This window comes from Hemibagrus wyckioides, linkage group LG08 (genome assembly GCF_019097595.1).
Source record: "Hemibagrus wyckioides isolate EC202008001 linkage group LG08, SWU_Hwy_1.0, whole genome shotgun sequence".
In the NCBI taxonomy this organism is placed as follows: Eukaryota; Metazoa; Chordata; class Actinopteri; order Siluriformes; family Bagridae; genus Hemibagrus; species Hemibagrus wyckioides.
Genome location: NC_080717.1, coordinates 6003947 through 6016970, shown reverse-complemented (window position 1 = coordinate 6016970; position 13024 = coordinate 6003947). Strand labels below are relative to the sequence as shown.

At 43.4% G+C, this 13024-nt stretch overlaps 1 protein-coding gene across 2 annotated transcripts; it reads right to left on the bottom strand.

Moving 5' to 3' along the window:
- Nucleotides 1-7: 7 nt before the first annotated feature.
- On the bottom strand, nucleotides 8-12906 carry zdhhc5b (zinc finger DHHC-type palmitoyltransferase 5b). 2 transcript variants are annotated; one of them, XM_058397197.1, is made up of 12 exons: nucleotides 12711-12906; nucleotides 7831-9136; nucleotides 7607-7728; nucleotides 7086-7243; nucleotides 6825-6997; nucleotides 6264-6366; nucleotides 6072-6163; nucleotides 5318-5432; nucleotides 4884-4992; nucleotides 4686-4786; nucleotides 3133-3881; nucleotides 8-1620 (listed from the first exon to the last, which is right to left on the bottom strand). In XM_058397197.1, the coding sequence occupies exons 2-12, from the start codon at nucleotides 7965-7967 to the stop codon at nucleotides 1515-1517; spliced, it is 1965 nt and encodes a 654-aa protein (XP_058253180.1). In that variant the 5' UTR covers nucleotides 7968-9136; nucleotides 12711-12906; the 3' UTR covers nucleotides 8-1514. The 2 variants fall into 2 exon arrangements, with proteins under 2 accessions (XP_058253180.1, XP_058253181.1); XM_058397198.1 differs by lacking the exon at nucleotides 12711-12906 and adding an exon at nucleotides 12313-12623.
- Nucleotides 12907-13024: the final 118 nt, after the last annotated feature.

Here is a 13024-nt window from a genome sequence, read left to right as displayed (position 1 = left end):
TATTTGCTTCTCAGTGTTGCAATATTATTTATTGTTTTGTTGGAAATGTGTTGGCTCATGTGACCCAGTGTCACCTGCATTAAAGGAATACAGACAGGTAGAAAAAAAAACAACAAAACCTCCACCCTTTGAACCGAATCCTTTTTGTCCTGTTAATGCGTGCAGTTAAAAAAAAGGCTTTATAAGGCCATGGTGGAAATGACAAAAAAGGTTATCGGTAAAAATACTTTTGTGTGTGTGTTACTGCATAAACTGCTTTTATGTTACACTGACCGTTCATTGTTCCTCGGACCTCAAAGCTAAACATGACACTTACATCATTCTCTTTTTTGCCTTTCACTCACTCTCACTCACACACACACACACACACACACACACACACACACACACACACACACTACAATTAGCAGAGAGGTTCAAAGCTGGAATGTGCTCTAGTAGAATAGACTGAGACATCAATAATTGTTCCTCTGCCATTTTCTCATGCTCATACACACACACACACACACACGCACACACGCCCTAATTCAACCTCAGTGATGGTCAGAAAACATCTTTATAATCCAGCTCTGAACCGTAACCACTGCTTATAAAAAAATAAAATAAAAAATAAAAACGGTACAGTTCCCCCATCTCAGTGGTGTACTGCACATCCAGCATGTACTTTCACGGGACCAGAGCACTCTCCTCTGGCCAATGATATTGAAACGGCTCCTTCCTGATTGATTGGAACCCTTTATCTTGCACAAAATAGGTACGGTACCCAGGTTTTTCCATCACAAATCATTTTGTGCTGTAATGATTCAAACGTTATATTCACTCCTGGTTGCCAAGTGTGCTGTCTGTGAAAAGCAGGTCCCTGACTACACTTGTCTCTTTGGCTGTGAACTCCAGCTCGGGTTCTGACTGGCTGATGCAGCCGTCTTTTATATTAATAAAAACAAAAATCGATCGAACAAACCTCAAAAGCAGTGCCTACGTGCTACTATAATTGGCATTCCTATCAAACATATTCGATAAATCTTACACTATACTGTATCAGTACCTGTATAAAATAATATTAGGAAAAGAAACATAAAAAAATACAAGGAAAATAAAAGGTCCAGAGTATGACGGGAAAACAATAAAATTTCCATTGGAGTCTATGAGCGATTGTTCATACAGCAAGGTCGGCAGCTCCGGTCTGGATGGAACAGCCTTCGTGAATCTTTTAAAAAAAAAACAATTCTTTAAATATGTGTTTTTAAAAAATAATAATAAAATCTTGGCGATTCATAAACCATGATATGGAGATTAGGAAACTTGAGCCAGGCTTTTTATTCACTAATCCACATTTGTAGCGTTCTTCCTCCGATGCTGGATCCATGAGGAGTTTCTTTTCTTTCTGTCTTTGATTGTTTGGTTTTTTTTTGGCTTACATGGATGATCTGCTCTCCGGTCGTTCCTCTTGGTCAGAAGATACGAGTAAATCCTCTGCGTCGTTAAAAAAAAAAAAAAACACACACACACACAACTCATACTGAGATCTCGTAAGTCGTTCCTCCGACACCGCTCACTTTCTTCACACCACCGCCAGGTTTGTGTGCGTGGGTGCTGTGATTGGTCAGTCTCTGCCTAGAGCTGGTTAATTAGAAGGTAAAAAAAAAAAAAAAAAAAAAGAAGAGACAGAGACATAAGTTGAAAAAATGAAACTGGACAAAAGAAATGTTGTGTCAGAGTAAGCTAGGAGCCAGGGCTGGGCGATACATCGTTCACATAACTTTGAGATTCAATTAGAGTGTCTTGAATAATAACCTTTACACATTTCGTTTCAACCTGAAATTAAAGTATACACCGACCAGGCATAACATTATGACCACCTGTCTAATATCGTGTTGGTCCCTCTTTTGCTGCCAAAACAGCCCTGACCCGTCCTGCACTGTGTATTCTGACACCTTTCTATCAGAACCAGCATTAACCTCTTCTTCAGCAACCTGAGCAACAGTAGCTCGTCTATTGGATCGGATCACACGGGCCAGCCTTCGCTCCACACGTGTATCAATGAGCCTTGGCCGCCCATGACCCTGTCTCCAGTTCACCACTGTTCCTTCCTCGGACCACTTTTGATAGATACTGACCACTGCAGACCGGGAACACCCCACAAGAGCTGCAGTTTTGGAGATGCTCTGATCCAGTGGTCTAGATCTGGCCACAATCTGGCCCTTCGTCAAACTCGCTCAAATCCTTACGCTTGTCCATTTTTCCTGCTTCTAACACATCAACTTTGAGGACAAAATGTTCACTTGCTGCCTGATATATCCCACCCACTAACAGGTGCCATGATGAGGAGATCATCAGTGTTATTCACCGCAGTGGGTCATAATGTTATGCCTGATCGGTGTATGTAACTGGGATTATACATCACAAAACAGTCCATAATACTAACGAGAGAGAACGTTCAAGGTGGGTGAATACTTATGCCGTACATTGTATCTATGATCATTACGAATATTAAAATATTAAATCAAGATAATGGTTCAAAGAAAAACATCACTCCTACCTAATCTAAAATTCAGTTTCCCAATGTATTGCCTTTCCCCCTCTACAACAGTGGGTGTGATACATGCAGGGTGAGATTGAATCATGCGTGTTTTATTAATGGTTTACACACACACACACACACACACACACGCATGCACACATGCACGCACACACACTCTAAACACATCAACACACATTTACAGTGACACAAACGGAATGAACAAAAAGAGACAAACCTTAGCACAGAGACAGAGTCATCCTTAACGGTCACAAGGCAGGAGAAGTGAGGAAGACAGGCGAGGAAGATCGGAAAAGAGCAGGCGGATAAAAATAAAGGAGGAGGAGGGAATGGCGGAACAAGAGCATGGCAGACACACGGGCAAAGGAAGAAGAGGCAGCAGAAGAGTGGAAATAATATGCAGCAAGAAAAATATCACATTACTAATCAAGACAGAGAGAGAGAGAGAGAGAGAGATTAACCCAAAAACACAGAGCACCAAACCTCAGCAGGGACACAGAACTGTAACATCATTAAAGGAGAGACGATGTGTGGGGGGGAGGTGGGGGACGGGGCAGAAAAACGGAAGGGCATTATCTGTGGGCGTTACTCACTTTGACGTGGAAGTACCACCCCCTGTGTTATTTGGGCACTGCCGTAACTCCGCTCCACCAGCGTAGGATAACGATTTGCCCATAGGCATGCTTCCTGGGGCAGGAGGCGGTGAACCCAAAGAGCGAGCGCGAGGAGACAGGGGCGGAGCTCGGGAAGGGGGTGGGCTTGTGGGGCGCAGGAAAGGTCTGTTGGGGGAGGGTCTTAGGGGGGCAGGGCAGGCCTGGAGAGAGCCCTCCCTCTGCTGAGCAGACAAGAACGGCGAGGTGTAACCCATGATGGGTGGAGCCGCAGGAGTAGAACCGAGCGAGCGCGGCGGCGCCGGCCTGGGCGGGGACAGCTCGGGGGCAGCCGATTCGAACTCCGGACTCTCCGAAGGCGTCAGCAGACTGTCATAAGACAGGCTGCCGTTCCGTGTCTGATTAGCCAAGCTTTTATAGCTGGTAGAGGTTGTGCCCTCAGACAGCAGTGGCCCCAGTGCATTGTGGGTCGTTTGAGCAGAGCGGATACTGGAAGAGCACGAGGCCACCGCTGAGTGTAGGAGCGTGTCAGTGAAAGAAGGATAAGACCGCCCTCCGAGAGCCGACGGCCCACCCAGTCCCCCCGAGCCTGCTCTGCCTCCCTCCCCTCCCCCTCCTGGTCGCCACCCAGAAATCCCCCGCCCCGAAAGACTGGGCTCCGAGCGATAGCTGGCGTGCCCGGTGGACAGGGGGACGGAGGGCGACTCTGTCACACTGTCCCCCCGATTCATCTGAGAGAAAGACACACACAGAAGGAGACAGTGTACCAAACGCTCCAAACAGCAGCAGGAACACAGGGAAGGATTAAAGATGATGTGAAACAGAAACAAAACCCTCTCAAAAGTAATGGAATCATACTAGTAGTGAGTGGTGCTGTAGTATAAATAAGACGGACACGTCAGAAATGTGTCCTTTTTATAAATATTTAAAGGCGTCTTTAAATTTATTATATTGGATGACCTTCTTGCTCTTTATTCATTATAAAACAGCGTATTGATCACACATGCACTTAATGTAGTACTGTGTAAGTACAATAACCTTGTTTCATTTCACTGTGCACTGTACCAGCTGTATATGGTTGACATGACAATAAAAGCTTTGTGACGTGACTAATAAACAGTTTAAACTCTGACGTTTTAATTAGTCATCTCATGCTTATTTTGGTTTTTGTTTCACATCACGTTAACCAGAGGGGCAGGAGAAGAAACGCAGAACACAACCCTGAAGGCAGAGAGAAACATGTTCATAGGAACTGGCACAGCATGATGTAAATATAACCAGAACGCAAAACAACACAACATACAAACAGCAACGTACACACACACACACTCTCTCTCTCAACTTACTCTGTGACTTTGCTAGAATCATTAGGAGATGAAACAAGGATAAAACGGACACATTTGTGCAACATTATAAAATATTACAAAAAGGCTGACCATCCAGATTGATGAGCCTTAATCTGTGTGTGTGTGTGTGTGTGTGTGTGTGCGCGTGTGTGTGTCCATGTGCAAGCTCACATCTGCACACTTTCCTACCTTGTGTGTGGAATGTGTGTGGTTTTTTCCCGGACTGCTGTAGGACGGCCGATATTTATATAACGCAGGTGTAGGTGGTGCTTCACTCAGGAGACTGCTCTCTGATTGGAAGATATTGACACCATCAGAAGGGAAATAACATACAGAAAATTCATAGAATATAGACGGTATGGGTACAGTTTGAAAATATAGACGGACCTTCATTGTGTGTGTGAGGCAGCCCTTGGTATCTGTGCTCCGGTTTAGGAGGTGGAGGCGGCTCAATGTCTGTAGATTGACTTTCCATGGCCTCCAGACTGCTCTTAGACTAGAACACACACACACACACAACATCTTTATTCATGTATAAAAAGCACAACTGCAAGGAAAAAACAACACCTTGCTCATGAGAGAGGTGAGAGGAGATTAGTCAGACTACTACGGCAATTTTAACTCAAAATAAGAACACTGAGATGGAGGAGCTACAATAGAAGAACTTATTGGGTTCCACCTAGTGTCAATTATAAAAGGGAAACTGTACCTATGAAATAGCTCAAAAGTACTAATCAATAAATAATTAAATAGACAGCATTACCCTACAGGTGCATTAACAACACCTGCGTTTGTGTTCACATGTACGTGTAAACGTCTACCTGCTGGATCCCATTGTCCAGGACTTTCGCAGCGAGCTGTGCTTCAGAAAGTTGAGGTCTCAGAAACGGAGGCTGAACCTGAAGGGACTGGCTCTGCTTCAACCTTCCTATGTACCTGTGCATACAAACACGCACACACACACACACACACACACATCAAGATCAGGGCCAGAACAACATAAGTTAAAATACCCTGATCAGGCATAACATTATGACCACTGACAGGTGAAGTGAATAACACTGATGATCTCCTCATCATGGCACCTGTTAGTGGGTGGGATATATTAGGCAGCTGGTGAACATTTTGTCCTCAAAGTCGATGTGTTAGAAGCAGGAAAAATGGGCAAGCGTAAGGATTTGAGCGAGTTTGACAAGGGCCAAATTGTGATGGCTAGACCACTGGATCAGAGCATCTCCAAAACTGCAGCTCTTGTGGGGTGTTCCTGGTCTGCAGTGGTCAGTATCTATCAAAAGTGGACCAAGGAAGGAACAGTGGTGAACCAGGGACAGGGTCATGGGTGGTGAAGGCTCATTGACGCACGTGGGGAGTGAAGGCTGGCCCGTGTGATCCGATCCAACAGACGAGCTACTGTTGCTCAAACTGCTGAAGAAGTTCTGATAGAAAGGTGTCCGAATACACAGTGCATGATGGCTGTTTTGGCAGCAAAATGGGGACCAACACAATATTAGGCATAATGTAATGCCTGATCAGTGAACATCAATACAAATTTCTTGTAGAAATAAGTGTGCAAACCTTGGAGCTTGAGAGCTACAGAGCACATGAGACACGTTTTTACAACATCCGTGTGTGAACGGGTTAACGCCCCCTCTGAACTTCCCCGTAACCTGAAAAGAAGGAAAGAGCATAATGAAATATCAGGTTTATACCAATAAAATATGAATAATATTCATACAGCCTCGGGCACACACACACACACACACACACCTGTTCATTTGTCGTTCTTCCTCTGGCTACCAGCACAATGTGGAAGCCAGTGAGTCCTGCTACTGGGACGAAGAACAGACCTGAGATACACATCACTGCCATACTGAGGGCTGTGTTAAAGACTTATAACAGTTATTTCTTACAGTAAATCATTCTAATAAAATACTATTTCCCAGGCAACAGAGCACATACTCTGTACATGCAAACTCTGTTTGCGCAGCACTTTACATTATACATGTTTAAGATTAGAAATGTTAAAAAGATTACAAATGGGAAATGCAATCTAAAATCAGATGAATTTGCGACAAAGTTCTCATGTTGCAGTTAATGCAAATCACACAGAAGAGGATGGATTCCCTTTAAAGTCTGTTTTATCTAAAGGGTTTTTGAGAAGCTGCTTCTCTGTCGAAAGCATGTACACAGATAAAAATTCACAAAACAGCTAAACCCAGTGTTTACTAATTGGCGGATTTCTTCTACCATACCCGTTTCTTTGAACCTTTTCCTCTGAGGAATAAGTGCTAATTTTTATCTCGCTGATGCCTCGTGTGAAAAAGATACGTAACTCCAGAGTGCACTTCGTCCAGTTGTTCGGTGTGATAGAGGATATACAGCAGGCTGAATCCAAACACTCCCATTATATGTGTAGTGAGAGATAACAGGAACAGGAAGAAGTATCGGTAGTTCCGCCTCCCAATGCAGTTATTGACCCACGGACAGTGATGGTCAAACTCCTAAAATCACAGAGAAATCAAACAGATGTATATGTATACACGATGATGATGTTTCCAGCAGAACGTAAGAGCGTGAAAGAGCGTGTACCTCGACACAGTTGTCACACACGGAGCAGTGCGAGCATCGGGGAGGTCTGTAGAAGCGGCACGTGGAACACCATTTCATGCGCACCTGAATGCCCCTCACCTCCACCGTCTTATAGAGAGGAGCCCGGAAATCATCTTCCTTGTCTTCATCTTCCTCCGCTGCATAATACAAACAACCAGCAACTTGTTATTATATAGACGAATTAAAAGGAAAAACTGGTTTGTATCACCATGAAACATTTCTGTCCTGACGGGAGTGATCTAAGAGTTTATATTAACATGTTCGCTCTAATATGCACAACAGTATCTTGGTGGAATGTGGCAGATGCTCCATATACACTGATTTAGTATACTGTTGTTGAAGGAAAATAAAAAACCTCAATCAGTGTCTGGGAGGTAGCAGTAAATAAGTAATATCCCATCAGGCTGCACTGTGCCACTCTGTCAGAATGACCAAGATGGCACCAAGATTTCAATTCATGTATGTATCCTACTCTTTATCAAACAAAGATGAGTTTGTACCTCTGGGGAAGACCCCTGGGTCCATAAACGTAGCCATGCAAAAGTTGGCCAGGGTGAAGAGGAAGACCGCGACGTTGTAGACAGGAATGGAAGAAGAGAAACGCTCCGCCAGCCAGGGACAACTACAATCAGAGAAAGACAACGATGAAGACAGAGAATCAAACTTTTCACCCAGATTTAAGTCATGCAGAGACAGATGACCGGGGAAAAAGGGAGAGACTTACGTGAAGCACAGGAAAAGTGTCGTAGCCCCAACGAGGAAGGTTGTCGCCGCGGATACAGGTACATAGCGACTGGGGCGAAAGCGGTGCGAAGGGGAGGGGTCTCCGAGAGCCCCACCCACACTGAGACCCGCAGGCATTGGGGAGAAAACGCAGAGCGGATCGGAGGGGTCAAAAAACGAGCGTTCAATGTCCGCTTGCTGAGCTACGGGAGGAAAGTACTGTCATACTGTCTAACTTTCATAGTAACCTCGGGTAAAAAATAATAATAATAGTTAATTAAAACGTTTTATAAATTATATTTTGAAATGTAAAATTGTAAAAATAGCCTCGGAAAAAAAAAACAAAAAAAAAAAACAAGGTGCACAATTTCATGAAGAATCTGATGTACACAGTGCAGGCGTTTATGTGCGCTTATACATAAAAATACATATACAATTTATGATCTAACTTAACCGTGATAAAATAGATCTATAGTTTCATCAAAAAATAGAAATTTATATGGCTTGAACGTGACACGATTTGGCAGAAAGAGAGAGGGGGAAAAAAAATAAATCAAGTGAAAGCTCTTAGTGCAAATCGCTTCTAAGCCCTGTGTTTCAGCTATCGGAGAGGCTGAACAGAAACAGTAGCGAACAAAGCTGTCAGTAATGCAGGAAGCCCAATAAAACTACAGTACTCTTTCTCGAGAACAAGGCGAACGTTTCAGAGTGAATGTGAACGCATGACTCAAACATGAGGCAGACCAAAAGAAAAACCCAACAAGGAACAATGGAGGGGTGCGTGGAAATAACGACGAGTCAAACAGAAAAAGGAAACAATGGAATGAAAATTTCTGCCACAGTCTCTGCAGGAGCCCCGGTGCCCACTGGGATGGTCCGTCTAATAAAAGACCGTAATTATGAAGATGGAGGACAAAAACGGCGCTCTTGTGGTCTTCTGGCCTAAATGACAGCTCATACTTCTGAACTTAACTCGTGCCAGGGGAAAAAAAACTGGTCTCTTCGGTAGAAATATTGTGAACGCTTGAGTATTTCTGTATCCATATGAAGACGGTGATGTCCGGAGTCTTTCAGAGGGTCGTATGTACACACACGGCTCCTTCGCCTGCGTGCGTTTCCACCGGGGCGACTGTATACGTCACGGCGCCCACGTGAGTCCAAATGCATTTTAGCTCTGTTTTGCAACCCATCGGGCCCCTCTTTGTTTTACAGGAAACAAAAATGAATGGAGTTTATGAGCATTTCCGGAATGGCTTCGTGGTTTTGTTTCCCCCCCTCTCGTCCTACAAACAGGTTGCAGGTTGAACCTGTGAGAAGGAAAGAAGATAATTACACATTAATAAAATGATCATAAGCAAGGAAATAATAGACATGTCATTATAGTTACACCGTTATAGGACAATAATCCATATCTGTCTGCAGCAAAACTGTTTACCGCCTAGAGGTTTATTCCTTTCCTTTAACCAAATGTGTTTTATTCCTATTATACTGAAAAAATCAGCCGGCGATTACAGCTGTTCCCTCTCCTGCCTTTTTCTCTCTCTCTTTCATGACAAACACAGCTCTGTTGTGTAACGGAAAAGTCCTGACATTAACGTAAAATAAACATCTCCATACAAAAAAAAAAAAAAGAGTAATAATTCAACATATACACCTATTACGTGAATTTCAGAAAGCACTACTGTCCGAGCGGCTGGTACAGAACATGAGATAACACCTTCAATATACAACACTTCACTGTTTATTTCATGCTTGGATTTAATCACAAGTATTTCACAACCTAAGTGAGAAGGGCACAGCCCTGACATCCGTGTATACACAACATGTTGAAACCTGATCATTTGCCTTCTTCCTTCTATCAGATCTGACTCACCAGAAAAAGGGCGTGAGCACATGGTGCTATCTATTTTAGTTTCATTCATCTTGATGCATTCCTATATCTCTAACTAATCCAACGTAGAATATATAGCGCTGTCACGAGAAGCAGTTTCACACTATTTAAAGAAATAACATACCACACTCATCTAAACCTTTATTAACTAATAGATAAATTGCTGCTCTTTCTACTGACTCTGGTACAAGTGTATCACGCAGTCGAGGTTAGAGATTCCAGCCTCACAATTACAGTGATTTGCAGCAACACAACATCCAGAGGCCATTCATTTGCGACTAGATGTGGGCATGTTCAGCTACGACAATGTTGTGGAGCCACTTGGTGAAGTGCCCACTGTTGGAAGCGAATCCGTGAGGGCAATGAGTGCACACTAAGACATTTTGGGCAATTTCATGCTCCCAGCTTTGTGGGAACAGTTTGGGGATGACCCCTTCCTGTTCCAACATGACTGCACACCAGTGCACAAAGCAAGGTCCATAAAGACATGGATGAGTGAGTTTGGTGTGGAGGAACTTGACTGGCCTCCTGACCTCAACCCAATAGTCATCTCAATTCATCCCAAAGGTGTTCTATCAGGTTGAGGTCAGGATTCTATGCAGGTTAGAACAGGAAGGGCTCATCCCCAAACTGTTACCAAAAAATTGGAAGCATAAAACTGTCCAAAATGTCTGGGTATGAAGCTGAAGCATTAAGAGTTCCTTTCACTAGAACTAAGAGGCCAAGCCCAACCCCTGAATTCAATCATTTGGAGGGGTGTCCCAAAACGTTCGGCAATACAGTGCATCTTATGATATGATGCTTATATACCCTGGTGAATTTTCTATACAAACATCAAATCTTCCTCATGAATGTTTCACTTTAGCTGTAACAAAACCGAATTGCTGTTAAAAGTCAAATGCTAACCCACCCACACCACCCACTAATTAATGTTAATTGACATGGCAACCAGTATTAGAAGCACCTACTGGCACCTACTAACCCTAATCCTAATCCTAGACAACAATACCAAGCAGGGAGGATGAAGCTTAGCGTGTAAATCCAGCCAACCACATATTTCTAAACTACTTCTTTACACACAGCAATAAAAGAAAGTGCTATCTGGCCTTTTTCGCATACATGGAAGTGTTCACCATCCTTCACGATTTTGCTTTCTTTCTGTGATTCAAAGTCACACGGCATTTACACAATGACACTAAATCAAGCCTTATGAGCAAATAATTCCTTTTATGCAATGTGCTTTTGAATTTGTGCTCGAGTTCTGCAAAATCAGGCAGAAACTTTTACACATTTTTTAATCTTTCGTTTGATCAGAAGTTTCTGGTTGGCACCGTGCTCTCAACCCAGCAGTTACAGAGTCGTGTCTAAAAACCTGCTGTACCTGATACACCAGTATCAGCGCATGATCGTCTGTACGAATCAACATATTCAATAAATACACAGATCAGGCATAACATTATGAGCACTGTCAGGTGAAGTGAATAACACTGATGATCTCCTCATCATGGCACCTGTTAGTGGGTGGGATATATTAGGCAGTAAGTGAACATTTTGTCCTCAAAACTGATGTGTTACAAGCAGAAAAATAGGCGAGATTAAGGAGCAAGGTTGACGAAGGGCCAAATTGTGATGGCTAGACGACTGGATCAGAGCATCTCCAAAACTGCAGGGGTGTTCTCGGTCTGCAGTGGTCAGTATCTATCAAAAGTGGACCAAGGAAGGAAGAGTAGTGAACCGGCGACAGGGTCATGGGCGGTCAAGGCTCACTGATGCACGTGGTGAGCGAAGGCTGATCCGTGTGATCCGATCCAACAGACGAGCTACTGTTGCTGAAGAAGTTAATGCTGGTTCTGACAGAAAGGTGTCAGAATAAACAGTGCAGGACGGGTCAGGGCTGTTTTGGCAGCAAAAGGGGAACCAACACAATATTAGTCATAATGTTATGCCTGGTCAGTGTACATTAGATATACGCAAAGTGACCTGATAACACAGATTACACTTCTTTCTTTTGAGAGACAGTGAAAGTGAAATCACTGATAGTGAATAAGGTAATGTGGTTTTGAGACTGAAACGGGTCTCCAATAGTGGACTAACGGCGTGAAGACCAAAAAACAAAGCTGATATGGTGTACAAAAAGATTGTTAGAAGAATAAACAGAAATCATAGGTAGTAGTAGTATGACTTTTATTTTAGATGGAGCTGAGTTTAAGGCTCTGGACCGAATGGAGGCTGAGGAATCTTCTTATTAAAAAACAAATCCCTAATCCCGAAAACAAAGCCTTTAACATCTCAGACGGAGTTTCTTTCAAAGTGCAACCCACAAAACAATAAAATACCGCTAACATGGTTGATGTGAATAAGAAATGCGAGAGAAGAAAAGCGAAAAAGTAAGAAAAAGGAGTTAAGGAGAGATGGCAAAAAAGTTTGTGGGCTCACGACGGAAAGAAACGGCCTGTGTGTCCTAACGAGCTAACTAGCTAGCTAGGATATTTCAGAAACTCAAGAAAATTCAACAAGCAAGTAAATTGTTTATATTTTAGGGGAAAAAAACACGAATGAGTATATATTTAGAGACAGAGAAATTTCTCTTACTGTTCCTGTATATCCGGCAGGTCTTTACGCTGAGCGAAATTTGCTCCTTTTAGGCTAGGCTAATATTTATGAGTCTCAGCTAGCTAGTTTTCGCCAGCTAGTTTAGCGACTGACAGATGGACGTTTTAAATCCTCTTGTTGTTTTTAATCTCTGTAGTAAAGTAGCTTAGACTTGAGCAGGTCTTCGACGTCTTTTCTACACGTCATCTCACACGTTATGTCCAAAAAACAACAACAACAACTTAATATATCAGGTTAGAGAATTTAGCCAGCTAAGCAAACGCTCTCTCTGCAGTCGGAGAGACGCTGTAATATCACCCGAGAGTACACGAGTCTACCGACTTCCCTGAAAATACCGAGACAGTCACTAAGCATTAATAAGGTGTTTATTAACATACCTGGATGTCGTGTGAAAGGGGATGGGGGTGAAAACTCCTGCGTGTGTGTGTGTGTGTAGATGTCTCCGATGCCCTCTCCTGTGTCAACTCCTCACCGCCTCAACTTCCCATGGGGTCAGGTGTAAAATAACTCACATCACACCCGCACACACCACCGAGTGTATACACACACACACACACACACACACACCACCGAGTATACACACACACACCACCGAGTATACACACACACACACACACACACACACACACCACCGAGTATACACACACACACACCACCGAGTATACACACACACACACACACACACCACCGA